Source organism: Anguilla anguilla, chromosome 3 (assembly GCF_013347855.1).
Source record: "Anguilla anguilla isolate fAngAng1 chromosome 3, fAngAng1.pri, whole genome shotgun sequence".
Classification (NCBI taxonomy): domain Eukaryota; kingdom Metazoa; phylum Chordata; class Actinopteri; order Anguilliformes; family Anguillidae; genus Anguilla; species Anguilla anguilla.
The window spans coordinates 67,768,131-67,786,313 of NC_049203.1; the positions used below are offsets into that span (position 1 = coordinate 67,768,131).

The 18,183-nt window shown below is 41.9% G+C and overlaps 1 protein-coding gene and 1 non-coding gene across 3 annotated transcripts in view; one reads left to right on the forward strand and one right to left on the reverse strand.

Annotated features, from left to right (window-relative positions):
* Positions 1–3,954: 3,954 nt before the first annotated feature.
* Positions 3,955–18,183, forward strand: part of ramp1 (receptor activity modifying protein 1) — a 41,756-nt gene continuing 27,527 nt past the window's right edge. The window contains exons 1-2 of one of the 2 annotated variants that reach the window (XM_035408348.1): positions 3,955–4,073; positions 4,416–4,528. Coding sequence is in view for 1 of the 2 variants with exons in the window: in XM_035408347.1 (XP_035264238.1) it covers positions 7,395–7,452 (58 nt within the window). In the remaining variant the exon portion in view is untranslated. Of the gene's footprint in view, positions 4,074–4,415; positions 4,529–6,837; positions 7,453–18,183 lie in introns of those variants that run through there. The other variant, XM_035408347.1, reaches the window with a different exon arrangement.
* trnar-ucu lies at positions 17,498–17,590 on the reverse strand. The gene is made up of 2 exons: positions 17,554–17,590; positions 17,498–17,533 (listed from the first exon to the last, which is right to left on the reverse strand). It is a non-coding gene; the product is annotated as a tRNA-Arg (tRNA).

The window sequence follows — 18,183 nt, forward strand, 5'->3', positions numbered from 1 at the left end:
AATGATCTGTTTATACATATTTTCTTGCACAGTAAGGGTGTAGTTACCGTGGTATAGAAGCACAAAAACAGCACATAGGCCAATTGTGCCATAGAATGCGACACATTTCAAGTCACACAATGCCTAAAGGCTGTCCGCTCACAGATGCAGCGAATCTGTGCTTCTAATTCATGGCCAAGAGGTGGGGTGTATCAAAAGGTCAAGCAGGGGTGTACCATATGCATGTAATTTCACGGTTGGGGGATGGGGGGGGTGGGGGAGTTTGGAGATGTTTTAGCGCTCGGATTACACAGTACAAGAGCACAAGCTTTACCGTAAGTCTCATTTCTAACAAATACATAATCAACAGGATACATGCCTCTTTTTTTATTTTCTATTTTTTAATTACAACTAGGGGCCTGGGGTCGCATGCATTTAACTAAAACTGATGTGTATTTTTACAGTAAATATGTTATTGCAACAAAAAACACCATCAGAAAGGACTACACTCCAAACTCTCCAATCTGCTAAGTTATTTTACGTTTAAAATATATTTACTGTCCAGAGTTAGTCGTCAGCCACTTGATCGAGGAATAGTCCATCGACTCCATCTAGTGGATACACAAAATGCTTGCCGTTTCTAATATTTGATGTATTTTAGTGTTAAATAATGGTTAACACAGAAGTTTAAATTAATTAATATTTTATTTTCAGCATTTAAAACATATTCAAACTTTTTAAAATAATTATATAGTGTATATGTCACAATGAAATTATTGATTCTGTCTGTGCTTTTTCACAATGTTGACCTTTCATTTACAAATATGAATTGTGATTTGTGAGCAATATCAGTTTTGAAATTAAATTTGCTCAACTTTAGGTTTTTCCACGTGTTACTTCATAGTACTATTTGCATAAAACCGTTGGATTGTGATATAGGTAAGAGAAGCACAATAATACAGGTCGTATGCCGGTTAAACCATCTACATAAATTCCTTTGGGGTCATTTGAATATTTCTGCAACGTTTTCCAGAATTTATTTCAAGCACCAATTATCGTATGTGTTTTAATAATGGTGGCAAGTTACATTTACCCCACGGTGGCTTTCACGGGCGCCGTGGGCATAGCATAGCGGTACAGTATTCCAACTTGGATTCAAGCCAGCAACCACCTGGCCAAGAGCCATTTTGTGGTGTGGCTTTCGAACAGGGATGGTGAACTAAGACCCAAAACACGTCCTCTTCCCATCAATCATGGGGGTGGCTTCATGCTGAAATACCTCCTTAGTCGGACACACCTGTTTCCTCCAACCTGTCCGCAGTGGCGTGGGAATGCTGTGGATAGGTGGACTATATGTAAACAAAATTTTTTTCACATTGCTTTTACTTGAATTCTTACTGGTTCGGGTTTAAATATTTTATTTTACTTTACATTACAATACTTTACATTTGTTTGGCAGATGCTTTTATCCAAAGCAGACATACAATAAGTGCATACCAAAGGTCATTGGAACATCTACAAAACACAGGTCCCATAAGAAACAATTCTCATTTTTTAAAATTTTTATTTAATTTTAATTTAATTTAATTTTAATACCATTTAATGCCCTTTTATGTTCTCATTTATATGTTCTTTAAATTTATTGTGAAGCACTTTGTGCTGCACTAAGGTGTTTGAAATGTGCTATATAAATAAAAGATGGCAGATTGAGTGATTAATTGATTGATTGATATGACTACAGAGCCATTTATCTTCTCTGTTTCCTGTCAATGGCTGTTGACCTTCACCATCTCTGTTTCTTTTCTTTCCTGTGAGCAGACGTGGTGTGCACTCCTATCGTTATTTTCATCTTGTGGCTTGTTGTCATGACTCCTAATTTGACTTAACATTACCCTCTGATATAGCCAGGACTGGACTTGGCTATGAATGACTGTTACATAATGAGTACTGCACCTTATCGAACCTGTGTTTTGTAGATGTTCCAATGACCTTCGGTATGCGCTTATTGTACATCGCTTTGGATAAAAGCGCCTGCCAAATAAATGTAATGCAATGTGTGGGTGGGTACTGTTCACCCTTTGCCACCCGACTGTGGGCAAGCTCTTCATGAATTCTGGGAAGAATGTTCAATGCCAGAAGCTCACGGCTAAGAACAGCAGGGAGGTGGTGCAGCTCATTGTCACAGCCAGGAAGGAAGAACCACGTCTTTCTGACGAAGGTACAGGGGTCTGTACGCCTACGCAAGCACGCGTTTCTATCAAATACCTGTGATTTAATAGCTTTAAAGTCTCAGTAAGTTACCTTTGTTCAGTCTCAAAATCTTCTGCTCTCTCCGGAAGTGCAGGGAGCCATATGATACAGATCCTCAGAAAACCTCCCAGCCAAGAGGATATAAATTAACTTCTTCTTCAGTGTATATCTTATTTAAAAGGAAAGAAAGACAAACGCGTTCACCTCTAAGCCCGCATCAGCAGTTGCTCTCAAACCATCTCTTCACCTGTTGTTGTGTTTACTGTATAGCTATCGTTATCTGTCCAAAATCTATCTGCCAAATAGTAAAATGTAAATAAATTGATGAATGAACAAATACATAAATAGTGTGAATATATTACACTACATTACATTTTGTTTAGCACACACTTCTATCCAAAGCAACGTACAATAAGTGTGTACCTAAGGTCATTGGACCGACTACAATATATAATTGAATGGCTATCAGTGTTGTTCTATGCAATTGAAGAATAGGGTCCAAGTGTTAAGATTGCATTATAATTGGTTTAATTGTGGTAATAAGCCTTTCCAGGATGGAGTATTCAGTCATTAGACTGCTCCTAAGAGAGTGACAGTCTTTCTCAGCTAGGAGGAACATTAGATTGCTAGTTAAAGAGAAAGAATTGGGATGTCTTCTTCAGGAATATTGGTTAGCGGACAGATAAACAAACGCCACAAGCGATGCTGCCTTTGTTTGATCAGGAAATGCACGCGTCAAGGTCCGCTGGCCTGAAGAGAGCCCAGCGCTGTGTGTGTTGTGCATAGTGATTGGCTATTACTTTGCACTGAATTAGCTGTGGTTCGGTTGAGAGCTGTGAAGAGGGCACTTCCTGCGGCTGGGTGAGTCAACATCAGTTAGCGATTCTGTGCGTTCAAAATAGCAGCGGTTTTTTTTTTCTTTTTCTTTTTCTTTTCCAAGTGGTACGCATGTATTGTCGTCCCTGTCAGACTGCACTCGAGATAATTGAGAAAGCTGAATTAAAAAAATTAAGGTTTGTCCTCTCTTTACACTGTGTACTCGCAGTGAATAAACAGGATTCTGCCTGCAGATTGCGCACCGTGAATTGAGACTGATGTTGGTTCTTTTGTCCAGTGCTAATTGTGTGTTTGTGCTGGGAGTTTACAGGACTGCGCCCTCGAGACTGAGCCTGCTGAGCGGTAGGGCCGCACCCTTCATACTATCCCCTCTGTTCCTGTTTCCTGTTAACAGACATCATCGTCTCGTCATCATGTAAAGAAGCAGGTACTGCAGCCCATATCACCTGATGATTACAGTGATGAAAGTCTCAGACTGAAAATATTTGCTGCGTTTTTTTATTTCTTTTTTATTTTGTTTTTTTGTGTGCACTTTGCACATCGGTGTTTTTTTTAAATTTTAACAGCATACTTGAATATTTTTTTTTTGTTAACTCAGCTTCCTGAGCTTTTTCCGATGGATTTATCCTGATTTTTAGTGGTATGCTACTTTTCTTTTTTTTTCTTTTTTTTTTTTTTACATTTCTATCATCGTAATCACACCTTTGCAATCTAATAACAGTAAATGTCTAAGCCAGGGGTTGTCAAACTAAAATTCCAGGGGGCCACAGGTTGTCTGCAGGTTTTTGTGGTTTCCTTTCAATCAGCTGCCAAATCAATCGGCCGTAGGAACAAGGTGCCTGGAATATTTAGCCGATCAAGGGCTTAAATCTGCTCTGAGAACAGCCTGAACGCCAGCAGACACTGCGGCCCTCCAGGACTGGAGTCTGAGCCTTGTTGTCTACATCAACGCCTGGCCCTGAATGCCAGTTACAGGCTGGGAAGAGCGCCTCCTTGTGGACATGAAGGTTAGACTAGCTTGCTGAGTTACAGTAGCGCAAAATGCTAGCAATTATTAGCCACAAGAGGGAGCCAGTGTCCAGTCTTCACTTTCCACCAGCCAACCTAGACGTGTTTCCAATTCTAAAAAAAAAAAAATTAAAAAAACAGCATGATTGTTAATTTTTGCAGACGTTATACTGCTTAAATCCTTTTGAAGTTTTGTTTGTTTTTTTGTTTTTTTTGTTTTTTTTTGCAGGGGTAGGTAGGGGGGTGTTATATAACTCAGACTTCGACTAACTTCTAACTTGTGTTCCTGTTCTAAGAATCCGAACATCAGTTCTGTTGTGACATCACAATCCCTCCTTCAGGACTCAAAGAGGGCCCTCAGATGCCACAATCAGACTCTACTGTTCTGGCAGAAATCATGGGTGTGGCCTGTAACCAGGACAACCAATGACCTCCCTCCTAGATGTTCCCTGACGCAAGTATCCATTCCTCACTCAATAAAGCAAGCAAGCTCTACAATAACAGTGCCCACCGGATTTGATCTGACTCTGCTCTTCACATTAAGATCTCGTAGAGCTGTTTTGATTACCGTCTAATTATTGTGACATAATTCACGTAATGTGGAAGTGGTTCTCTCATTTCCAGCTGAAATTGCCCAAGGGTGCATCATATCCTGTCAGATTAATGAGAATGGGTTAAATTGATCGGTGTCCAAGAGGAAACCATGTGTACAGGGACACTGGCTTTTTTACAAGCTAGATATTTACCCCAACAAGACTGCTAAAATACAGCAATGTCTGAAATATATTAAAATGTCATCTTGTCACTGTTTTCATTTTTTTCTGCTATTATAAGTTTTAATTGCCAATTTACTGTTTCATAAAAAGTAAACAAGAGACTAAACTATTGTCACTACACCTAAACTTGCTCAGCAGTAGCATAATGTTGAAATCTGGGTCATACAGGACCACTTTTGCAGAGAATTGCCCACAGCAATGGGCAAAAATGACCAGTACGTTATTACTGAATTTAAATATGAATTTAATACCTTGAACCGATGATTAATCTACTTATTCTTTCTTCATGGCCTAAACGATTAGGTTCATCTGGTCGATATACTTACTGTTGCTGTCTGCGCTGAGAAGCATGGTGGATTTAAATCGTAATTTCGCAAAACCTAACATGAACACTAGAGGTCGATGTCGGGCACTAAATAGCAATCGTCCACTTACCCATTTACGGCCCTGAATGGCACAATGAGTACAAAGTACCACTACAAAATGACGTTATGACGTAATTCTGTAAATGTTCATATATTTTAAATTCTATTTGATCATGTGAAATAAATAAATAAATAAAGTATTCTTTACAACCGAATGATGTAAGTGAATCTTTCAAAAGCAGAGTTAACTTAGGACCCAATGGCTTGTCTGTTTTATTATGGTGCGATTCTGTTGTTTTTCTTGATACAAATTGGCGTTTGCACAGGTGTCGGACATTACAAACCATGGATAAACAGTCCTTACGGTTTCATTTTATTCTAGGGCAATGTCGTTTGGAGGATAAAACGTTTCATCTTTGTAAAATCCGTCGCATTGTAGCTACAATCCATGTCTTGAGAAACCGTTACTTTTCTGCTACATATTTCCCGAAGACCCAATGAATGACCTGTCACATCCTACGGCGTGGAACAGATCAACACAATAATAACTTGACTAAGACGTCGGAACACCCTAAGAAGACCCTACACTGCAGTAACGAGTTTATGTGAGGTGTTACTATACTCTGCTATACTCTATACTCTCTACTGTACTCGTAGGTGCATTTCTGGTGAATATTAATTAGTACATCTGAGTGGTGCCAAAGAACAAGACTCGGCACATTTATATGAAAATTGGTGTGCATGAATCCATTCATTGGATTTGGCGAAAAAAAGCGACTTAACGACCGAAGTGACCATTGCTCTAAATAGATCGAAACAATCATCGAAAGCAAACGCACGCCTATGCGAGCACGCGCTGTTTTAAAAGTCATTGAAACTTGGACACAGGCTATAACTCTTCACAACACAAGGACACACACACGCACAACGACTGGACCAGAGAACCGGCCCATAAATTGAAGGTATAGGTCAATGTAAAATATAGCATAAAATATATATGTTATCTAATGACTCTTAATCCTCTTAAATCGTCCGTCATGAACTGCTGCGCGACATTTACTACAATATGCATTAGAATTATTAATTTGTCGGCGCATAATATGGCAGATTCTCGACTTCATGGTAAATTAAGCGTTGAAATGCAATTAGTAGAGCTGCAAGCTGAAGAATATAAAGCAGCTGCCTAAATAAGTCTCTAGTAGCTTCTTATTCAGAAAGGAGCAATTACGACGAGACATACTCCGGAAATCTAGGGCAACTTGATATTTTAGAAGATTTTTTTAAATCATCACCCCAAAACTCAGTTGTGATATAATTAAACTATTTCAATGCTGAATATAAAATTCATTATTCCATCATCGGTTGCCATGAAACGTGGCTGTTTTATAAGGTAACTCTGTTAAATCGTTTTACATGCTAATTTTGCAGTCGCCCGAATAGATTGGCACGAGGACGAGAAGAGCCATCATTTTGGATTCGTTTCGCTTGAACCGGTATATTTATTTTCGCTCTTTGCCTGCAGCGAGGTTGTGAGCTATTCATCTATTACTGGTCCCTCCTCCAATGAGAACCCCCCCCCCCCCTCCCCCCTCCCCACCCCAATCGGGATAGTTTGACTGTAATCCAGCAGCTCAGTCAGTCCTGGTATAGTATCGTGCAAGAAGGACTCTCGTTCGCGTTGCTGTAGTCCTTAATTCTCTCGGGCACGGGCGCCGGACTGTTAGGCATACAGTGTTTTCGTCTGCGCGCGCTTGAAGTTGCCTTCTGTCACTGCCGGGCGTCTCGTGCAGCTGTTTTGGATTTGTGTCACCCGTTGTGAGAGAGCGACATTGGAAATAAGCGCGATTTGGATCACCTTAAAAGAAACTGCCACTATTTATTTATGAAGCGCAAAGGGCGAAGTGCACCGTGTACTTCCTCGGCGAGGGTTTACGCAAGGTGAAATGAGCTGTTATTGAACTTGCGATCCTTCTGTCTTCTTAGAAGGGAAGCAGTGAAGACTATTTAATAGATGGTTTTTTGTCCCCATGCTACCTTTCCTATGTGGAAAAGGACAATTTCTATTTTCAATTCGGATACACCATAAAACGAAAAGGATTTTGGTTTTGCGCGTTCCGCAATACGTCGCTCATTCAACTCTTTTAAACTTTTGTCTTTGAACATTCCTTTTAAGAAGACAATGGCGCTGGATTGCACGACAGTGACGTCCAGACATGTGCTTTTTTGGTTTGTCATAGGTAAGTTTTGGAATCAAGCTACGGTTCCTTTCACTTGCCGACAGGTGACATTGCGCTTAAAATTGCATTCATTTCCTTATTTAAAAGTCCTAAATTAAACAGCTATGCTAGTCAACAAGGGAAGCGCGGTGTGTCATTGGGTTTTACAGTATTTGCTGCAGGCAAGTGATCGAATAACATCTATGCATCCCTTTTTCCAAGCTTGTAAGGGTTAGTCCGTAATGCCGAACGGAGCCGCGTTCATGTCAATAATACAGTCGAAACAGTGGAATGAATGTACTCCTGCTTCGCCATGCTCGTGCATGCTATTTCAAAGGAGGGTTCTTTTCTACGGACTCCCCTCAGTTTTGATGTACAAGAAAAGCAAATGTCATCAGATGAGAATGATGATGATGATGATTATTATTATTATTATTATTATTATTATTATTATTATTATTATATCTCTAAAAGGTGCACAGAACTGATCACATTTTATACGTATTGGTCACATTTAATTTATAAAACTTTTTGTATTCGATATAAATATATATTTAGCATTTTGGTTATGAAAGAAGGGGAAATGGCGTTGTCTTTTAAGACTTGGAAATAGTTTATAATTTCGAAATTGCTTCACTTTTTCTTTTGGGTCCTTATATGTGAAATCATCCATGTACCAACACCACCCAAAACTAGGATTATCATTTGTATACAAATTCACACCCTTCGAGACAAAGTACATTTGTAGCCGTGGACTACATACAGTTTAACTACAAAATATAGTGACGATGCCTCGATGTCTCTCGTGGGTTGTAGCTGAATGGAGGTTCGTATAAATAATGATGATCAATTGTGGTAAAGTTTCAGAAAGATAAAATCGCGAGTTGGGAGACGAATCGAATCGTTGCCTCAACCCTGACGCATTAGTGTGGGCAAATTCGCAAAATGACGATTCAGCACCATTTGGAAGCAGATACTTTATATGAAATATTGGTAGTTGTCCGGATTGATAATGATCCATAGAATAATGTCTAGAATAAGCTATCGGATTAATTTTGATAATGGAAGAGTATAGCCCAGAATACAATGTAAAATATCATATGTCTATAGGATATTGCTGACGTCATTTGAAGCCCTAGGATAATGCATAACAATGCTTAGTGCGAACGAACATCAACAAAACAATCAGCCGGCGTCTTATGTAATTGATATCATTTTAAAGAAATGCAATAGCATTGAACTGAATTATTACCTACGCCTAGAGGAAAATTCTTGTCCAAATGTCGCGAACTCAACTCTCCCACCCACAGCCTGTACCAACACATACTAGTACTACCCGACCAATTTCAAAATCGAAAGCCAAAGTGATGTAATCAAGCCTGGCTAATGAAGCCTGCCAAATGGTGGCTGACACAGACTAGATACCAAGGAAACACAAATGTGCCCATTTATGTCTATATATCAGTTTACCTTCTAAAGAATTCCTAAAGAGCTGAAAATGCTAGTTAAAAATCAGTGACAATTCAGCTGCCGGACAAACCAAAGTACTGACAGTACTGACAGTACTGACAGTACTGACGCACAGAGAGAGAGAGAGAGAGAGAGAGAGAGAGAAACACAGCTCTCTTTTCAAGCTAATTCAATCGACAGATCTTTAAAATGCCTGCTTGCTGAGATGAGCTCTTTGGTCTTGATGATGTTCATTCTGTTATCTTAGTTTAGTTTTTACCTCCTTGAGAACTCCGGAACTCTCTGCTGGCTGAGTGTAAAAAAATGGACAAGCAGGTGTAGATATCATTTAACAGTGACATGCGTATGTGTCTTGTTAGTACACTCTTGACGTACAGTGTTTTCAATTCTCGACCATGTGATGTTGCAAAACAGATTCCTTGGCCCAAAAATAACATGCTTTTTAACATGCTTGGTTTACAACATTTGTTTAGTTTAGAAGGCGTTAGTTTAATTACAACATTAATAAGCTGACAAGTTCACTTCTCTATGGAAGCATACACACACACACAGACAGACAGACACACATACACACACACACACACACACACGCACACATATTATATGAATGACTGACAGACAGGGTACTACAAGAAAAAGCAAGGAAATACAATTATAAATTTTTGCCTTGTGAAAAATTTCATTATACATACTTAAATTTACAGATTTAAATAAAAGATCTGAACACATCCATACAAAGATGTCTGGACGCAAATAGGTTATTAGCATGTAGTATATTGTACAGTAAAACAACGATACAATTAAACATGATATGTAACCATTTTTAAACCACTCATCTATATGTAACAATTTTTATGCATACACCTGGGAGTCAGGAGCCACAGGTTATACTGCACATAGGCCGCACGGATTGGACGAAATGGTTAAAGCTGTGTAGAAAGTATAGCATTAAGTTCTATGCGCAACTGAATGGGAATTATACAATAAACAGCTTTCACTGCGTGTGTGTACCTTCCGACGCAGATGTTGCATGGGCGTACCTGTACAGCGGAGCATGTTTATGTGACCTTGTGATGCGTATATTCAGAGACATGTTATGACTGTGGGAGGGACCCATTCCTTCCTTCCACGTATCACAAGCGACATCTCCCTCTTATGTAAGTCGGCACTGACAAACAAAGGCTTGTGGCATTCTGGGTATATATAGCGTGTATAAGAGTCTAAATGAGTAAATGTGTTCCCACAACAGTTCAAAAGACATGCACGCACATGCACACACACACACACACACACACACACACACACAAGCATCTACACACACATACACACACACACACACACACACACACACAACCGCACACACACACGCACAAGCATGCATGCACACACGCACGCACACACACGCACAAGCATGCACACACACACACACATGCACGGACATGCATAAGTGTGCATGCACACACACACAAACACACACTCACGCAGGCATACGCACACACACACGCACACACACACCCTCACTTTCCCTTTGAGTCACATTCATGGGTCAGGACACTAATACGGTACTTTAGGGTGCAGAAGATTTCATACATTTAAGCAAAAACAAGACAAAGAAACACTCCAGCGTCTGATAACAAGTACCGAGAGGGAGAAACGACTGAGCTGGTTTTATGAATGGTAAAAGATAAAGACCGGAATAATAGCGCATTCTCAGACGGCGCCCTGGGAGACCTGTTGGCCGCGTGTGGTTTTTTTTCTCCTCCCGGCTGGTCCTGTGGCCGATGCGATGGGTCACGCTGCAGGAAGGCAAATTAAAAATGTCAGTTAAACAGGGGAATGTTGTTTTTGAATAATTAGTGACTGTGGGTGGGGGGAGGGAGGGTTAGAGAGGGAAATGAAGTGTGCATCACTGAGCCCTGTTCTGATGTCTAAGACCAGCGTCATGAAACCTCCCTCTCTGTCTGTGTCTCCAGTTTTCCAGTATAATCTCAGAATTTATGGCTATGAATAAGTGTTACATAGTGAGTACTGTACCTTATCGGACCTGTGTTTTGTAGTTGTTCCAATGACCTTCGGTACGCACTTATTGTACGTCGCTTTAGCTAAAAGTGTCTGCCAAGTACATATAATAATAATAATAATTTATCCAAGTTCTTCAACAGTGGGGATTACATCTCACATAAATCAGTTTATGATGACAATTATAGGGAACACTTAGCCAACAGTTGGACATAATTACAGAAAACAGCACAGTACCAATGAGTTTGAAGCGACGGATGCTATTTCATGAAGCGATGTACACAGGTAAGCCATTGATATCCATCTTAATTCCTGTTGAGGCCAAATGGTCCAGTTGGTCCTCGTGGAGACTACATATCCCAGCATGCATTGGGCAAGAGGCCATCAGCAGGGCTGGGGATGGGTCTTATGGAATTACTGCAGTCAAGTAAATGTTCCAGGTGAAACCAATAATTACAAGGGGAAAAGTAGGTTCTGCTTCTGCTATGCAGTGCATTAGTTAACCAGCACAACAAATGAAACATTCGCACTTTGTCGTGGAGGGATTTCAGTTAACTTCAGAACGGAGGATATTGATTCAAAGTCAAATTTCTTCACCCTCTAGTTGTGAGCATGTTTCCACGCTGAACAGTTCATGCTAAAAATATTCGCAGCTAGACGTCTGCGTAACGTTTCCAAGCTGGGGGGGGGGGGGGGGGGGGGGGGGGGGGGGGGGGGGATGTGGCACAGTTAGTTTTCATAAGAGCTGCCAATCCAACGGCTTCAAAAATTCATCTGTGCTTTTATGTGGACTGGAGTGATCATTGTGTTTGCTGTCACTCTGCTTTAAACCGTTCTCATTAATGACCCTCGAAATTTAGTCACCTCTTTATAAATAATGCAGCTGGCCAACTCTCTGATACAGTTTTTTTTTGTGTGGTGATTTAGCTTGTGGTGAGTGTTAAGACGGTCTCACGTCTCAGCCAAATATGTTTATGTACATCTCTTATTGTATAGTTTATTTAGGAGGTACTGTATGGACCTTAAGTTGTGCTGAAGTGACCCTGAGCTTGTTTGGCATGCTCAGCGGAACAGTGCCCCTTCCACACCGAACACCACAGGACAGGAGCCTGTTCCCTGGCGGAACATAAAGGCAGGACTGGACCGATGCTCTGATGCTGTATGAACCTTCTGTGTTTTGGGTGTGGGGAAGCAAAAAAAAAAAGAAAAGAATGGAGTTGGACTCAAAGCAAACTAAAAGGACTCTGGGAAAATTCACGCGAAGCTCAGCAAATCGCCCGAGTTGTTACGGCAAAAAAAATAAATAAAAATAAAGTCGGCGGGCGGTAATGGTTTCTCACACATGCATCCCTACGCAATTATGCCCGGGTGGGGGGGGTGTGGGGGGGGGCGTGATGCTCACGGGCAGCCAGGTGCCGCTCAGCTGGCTCAATCGTAACTGCCGACGCTTCAGAACTCCGCGGTAGCTAATTATCAATCAAACCGATCTGCTCTCGCTCGAGACTCAGGCCGGCGCGCAAGTGTAAATTCGCCCTGGGTGGGGGAGAGGAAAAGGACTGATACATCCCCCCCTCCTTCCACCCATCTACACCCCCCCCCCCCCCCCACGCTGGCACACGAGTATAAATTCACCCTGGGTGGGTGGGGAGATTTTTAAAAAAGCAAGAAGAAACGGACTGATGTATACCCCCCCCCCCTTATTCCGCCCCCTTGTGGCATACTGATGGAAATGACCCACTGAGTGCCAGGGCCAGTGAATGGCCTGTGATTGTACTCCAGGGATCATTCCTCCGGGTTGCCTGGGTGGAAACTCTATTCATCCCGACCCTCACTCACTTTTCACACCACTGTTCTCCAGTTCACTGGCTTTCCCCCTTTGGATTTATCGGGGGTGGGGTGGGGGGGGGGGCTGTCTTTTAGTAGTCTAAAGTGTTCCTGCCCCCGCTGTTATTTTTCGCACCCCTCTTGACCGGCCGACGTCTGGGGGCCGTGGCAACATCCTTCGGGGGCGGAGGGAGCGCGCGGGGGGGAGGGGGGGGTTTGACACGCAGAGAGCAGAAACATTGCGCGTTTCGAATTGAAAAGCCAGCCGCGTGGTTGCCAAGCGCGTCGTCGACCGTCGGAGCCGCCCCCCCCCCCCCCCGAGTTGAGGGGCAGACCGCTTCTCATGGCGGGACAAAGAGCCGCCGAGCCTTCGCCTGTCGTTAAGGAGAGCACAGCCTCCTGTGATTAATTCCGCTGCACACAGGACGGTCCAGTGTTACAGAAGATACGCAATAGATGAGCAAAGACCTGGTGTACAGTAGTTTGATTGATATTGACAGATACCTCAGGAAATACTACTGCCTTCCCACGTGAAAAAAAAAAATTCTCAGCATACTCTTGGAGCATAATTATATAAACTTTACTTACAGTTGAAGTATAAAATAAAAATGTACTTCAGGTACTTTAGGTATACTTCAGCATACTATTTTTTCCTCATGGGTTGATATCAGACCATGAAAACAAACATGATTGACATGCACACAAGCTTACAGTTTCAGCACAGAATTGAATGTTTAATATTCAATATTCACTTCTTGTGTGGCAGGGTAGTATAATAGGTAAGGAGCTGGTCTTGTAACTTGAAGGTCACAAGTTTGATTCCCGGGTGGGACACTGCCGTTGTACCCTTCAGCAAGGTACTTAACCTGCAATGCTTCAGTATCTATATCCAGCTGTATAACTGGATGCAATATAAATGTTATGTAAAAGTGTGTGTGTGTGTGTAAGTCGCTCTGGATAAGAGCGTCTGCTAAATGCCTGTAATGTAATGTAATATCTTATCCAGCAAGGGTGTGTGAAGCCAGTCTTGCATGATAGTTGGCGCCTAAGGTTACTGTCACCAAATGAGAAGGCCTGAAGCCTTACTATAACTGTCTTCAATCTTTTATTTTGTACTGTCATATCACTTGACTTCACAGATTGTGTTTTCTTTTTTAAATCAGGGAAACGCTAGCAAGAAAAGGCCGGAATATTACATTACAGGCATTTAGCAGACGCTCTTATCCAGAGCGACTTACACAACTTTTTTCCATAGCACTTTACATTGTATCCATTTATACAGCTGGATATATACTGAAGCAATGCAGGTTAAGTACCTTGCTCAAGGGTACAACGGCAGTGTCCTTACCCGGGAATCGAACCTGCGACCTTTCGGTTACAAGCGCAGTTCCTTACCCACTGTGCCACACTCTGTCCTATGTATAATATAATCAGGTGCAGCTTTCTAATGTTCTTCTCTCGGCACCAACGTCTCCCCCCCCCCCCCCCCCCCCCCCCCCCCCCCCCCCTTCAAAATGACTTTCAAAGTAGAAATTTGACTCGGTTAATAAAAAGAAACCTGCTCAGTTAGGCAGTCTGACGGCGCGGTGCGAGCATTCGAGGCGGTAAACGATAGCATCGTTAGCGAGATGCAGTTTGCTGAGCTTCGGCAAACTGCGCGAGCGAGTGTCTGCACAGGGTGGGATTTTTCAATTAAAGCGCAAATGGAATTACGGGCTTACCGCGTGCCTGTGCGAGTTTTGTTTCGTTGCGAGCAGACGCAATGGGGGATGGGGGACGCGTGTTCGCAGTTGTAATGCAAGTTTGGGGCGGGGGGGGGGGGGGGCTGGGGGGGTAACGATGCCAGTGACTTCATACCGCTTGTGATACAGAGAAACTCATTTGTGAGGAACATGGTTTACAAAGCACAGCGGTTTGCCGATGCTGTGCACGCCGCCATTTTGTTTTTGAAGGGCTGGTGTGTTGTTCAGTAAATCGCCTGTTATTAGCCTGTCATATACCATCTCAGCTAGGAAGAGAATTCTAGTGACGTTTAGGCTCATGTGCGCGAGTTACCCTATGCGTCAGAAGGAGGACCAGCTACTTGTTTTCAGGATGCAGTAGCGTCTGCTTTTGACATGCCACGCGGTGCACTGAGGTTACTTTAAACTGCAATCATGTTTGATTGACGTGTGCACAACAAGGGCATAATTTGTGTGGGTGCAGGCGGGGGGGGGGGGGGGGGGGGGGAGGTTACAATGCCCCCCAATAATATGGCATGATGGTGAGGAAAATAATTTAATATAATAAATATTTTCATGGTGTGATTGGGACATACTGATCAGCATTGAAGTGTTTTCCCCCTTTAGAATTCATCAGACGTGATCATTTAACTGCTGTTCTTTTAAGAAATTTCTTCTGGGGGGGGGGGGTGGGGGGTGGGGAAGGGCATGCCCCTGGACCCCCCTACAATAAAATTTCGCCCATGGTGCACGATGACACGTTGCCCGAACACATCGTCCTCTCAGAGGTCAGGATGGACTCCCCCCGCAAACCGAACGCTATTACCACGGTTACCGTGAGAGAATTCTGCGGGGAGATGGAAGGGCCGCTGTGTCTCCACGGGAACCGAATCGCTGACAGCTGATTGAAGCCTTCCTTTGGCTTCATTTGAAGCCTTCGCATGGCCCCGAGCTGCCTGTCCATCACTCCACACTCAGAGCGGGCGGGCGGGCGGACGGGCGGACGGACGGAGTGCTGGTGGAAATTTCTCTTCCTTTTTTTTTTTTTTTTTTGCATGTGGAAGGAATTCGGGTGGCGTGAATGCATAATCAGCTGAAGGGGCTTCGTGGAAAGCAGCACCAAAATAACAGCTTGATTTGGCGTGCGTAAGCAACAGCCAAGTCAGGAGCACGGTACATTACATTACGAGCATTCAGCCGACGCTCTTATCCAGAGCGACTTACGCAACTTTTACACAGCATTGACACTGCATCCATTTATACAGCCGGATATGTACTGAAGCAAATGCACTTTAAGTACCTTGCTCAAGGGCACAACGGCAGTGTACCTACCTGGGAATCGAACCTGTGACCTTTGGGTCCTTTACCCATTGTACTACACTGCCACCTCATCGCAAGCTCTCTTGGAATCTGCTCAAACATTACCTGAATAGCTGAGAGTTTACCTGGATGCTTATATCATTGGTGAACACCGGACATGCATGGGTGCATAAATCATGTTTGATTCATTTTTTTTTTAAATCTCTGAATTAAAATTAAACAAGGCTTTCATGCAGTCGATAATTAATATTTATTGTTGTGAACTGACGCTCAATTATTTTCTGTCCTTATCTTATTATATTCAAAGAAATCACTTGGGAAAAAAGACTTGAAACAAACAACAACAACAGAAACACAGAAGCAAGAAACAATTTTCAGTACACTGTGTTAGTCACTCAAAAGTGTCGTTCCTCTTTTTCCAGTAGTTTAAAATGGGTCAATTTGACCCAAACTGAGCACAAGGGTTAAAGCTTCCACTTCTAGTTTATCTCTGAGAAACAAAAAGCCAACTTTATCTCTCTCAATTCCGCGTTGAAGAGTGAAACAATCTGGCATGTTTCATAGATATTGGAAGAATACGTGCTGTGAATAAATCCTGCGTGCTCTTGTTTCACAAAACCAGTGATGAGTTGTCTAATTTGACCTTCGTTAAGGCCTATGACTCATTTCCTACACTTCATAGATTCCAAATGGCTATTAGATGATTTGTGTTGTGTCTTTTTGGTGGGCTTGGTGGACGCTATGGCCGTTTGAAAAAGAGAAAAGGCCTGTCTTCCTGTAAACAACTCAGCACATGTATTATGTCCAAAGTATGTCCACGCCTTTGGATTGCACGGCCTGTTGATTTTAAACTTTTCTAGTTTTTTTTATTTTTTTATCTTGAAGATCCTTTTTGCGCTCTATCTAGTTATCTTGAAATTATGGTGTTCTTGGTGTACTGCAAGCAAATGGAAACAATATATTATCTTGGTTCTATTTCCATACTTTATTTCTAAGTCGCTTACATTTTAAACTTGGTGAGCGGCTCAACTTGACACAATGTGCCTACACACACACACACACACACACACATTGTAGGAGGATGTGCTGTCCAGGTTCTTCAGTGCAGTAATTGAACCTTCATGAAGCCAGATGGCTTTTTTTAAATGAATTAGTTGCTCATGGAATAAAATCAGCAGATGTTTGCTGTTTGCTTGCCAGGTCTAATAAATATTCGTTATGACAACCATATTAAGGCTGTCCAGTCTTATATTGTGATAGGAAATTTAATTGTGGGACCGTTTTAATTTATCAAAGCGCCTTGTGTAATAAGATAAATTACAATTTCCTATGTGTGATGTTAAAGAAAAGATTCCCTTTTAAAGACATCCAAGAGCACAAGCAAGCATTTATCCAGTCAATTTCTTAATCCTGTTTTTTGTTCTACCTGTCAAAGTAAACAAATCAGTTGAGTGCGAAAATAAAAAAAGGACATTCTTTGTTACAAGATTTAAAAAACATTTCTTGCCATTGAAAATAACAAATATACACATCTGCAACCAGTTTTTAAAGCAACATAGGAACATTTTGGCACAAGGCAACTTAAATCATAACTTAGGGTTAGGGGGTCTGAATTGGCTGTTTGGAGGGTTTTATTCTTGAATGGATAAATTGGCTAGGTGTCATCTTACAACGTTTCCACCTAACAATTTACATTCTGTGAGCCTAAATATCGACTCTGGTGGGACTCGAACCCACAACCTTTGAATCACTTCTCCCAGTGATTCACTAGAAGTCCAGTGCGCTATCCATTGCGCCACAGAGCCATATGATTTGTGTTTATGTTGGGGTTAGGGTACCAGGGTCAGCTTTAGGGGTTAGGTTTGGGTCGTTGCATCTTTCCTCATGAACAGAAATTCAGTTCAGAATTAAGCATGCTAATCTTGGTTTTTGTATATTCCCTTGAATGCTCCTCTTGTTAAGGTTCCAGGTAACAGAACCAAAATGTCGAATTAATTTAAATTTCATTCAGTACCGAGTCAAAACGCAGTCTGGTCACCTGTGTTTGTCAACACACACTAGAACATCAGTGTTTGCACACTTACACATTCTGTGAACCAAACCGTCGACTCCGGTGGGACTCGAACCCAAAACCTTTGAACCACTTCTCCACATGATTGACTAGAAGTCCAATGCGCTATCCATTGCGCCACAGAGCTCTGGTATGCGTTAGGTTAGTTTGGTTAATTGTATGTTCGAAAGAATAACAAGTAAGAAGTGTGGAGTAGTTTGAACACCAGATACCCAGACAGAGGATTGATCCTGATTGTAGGCCATTGATAAGCAGCAAAGATGAGAAATCAAATATAACAAAACAACAGAATCTGAGAAGTATCTTTCCATCCCAAAAAAACAACAG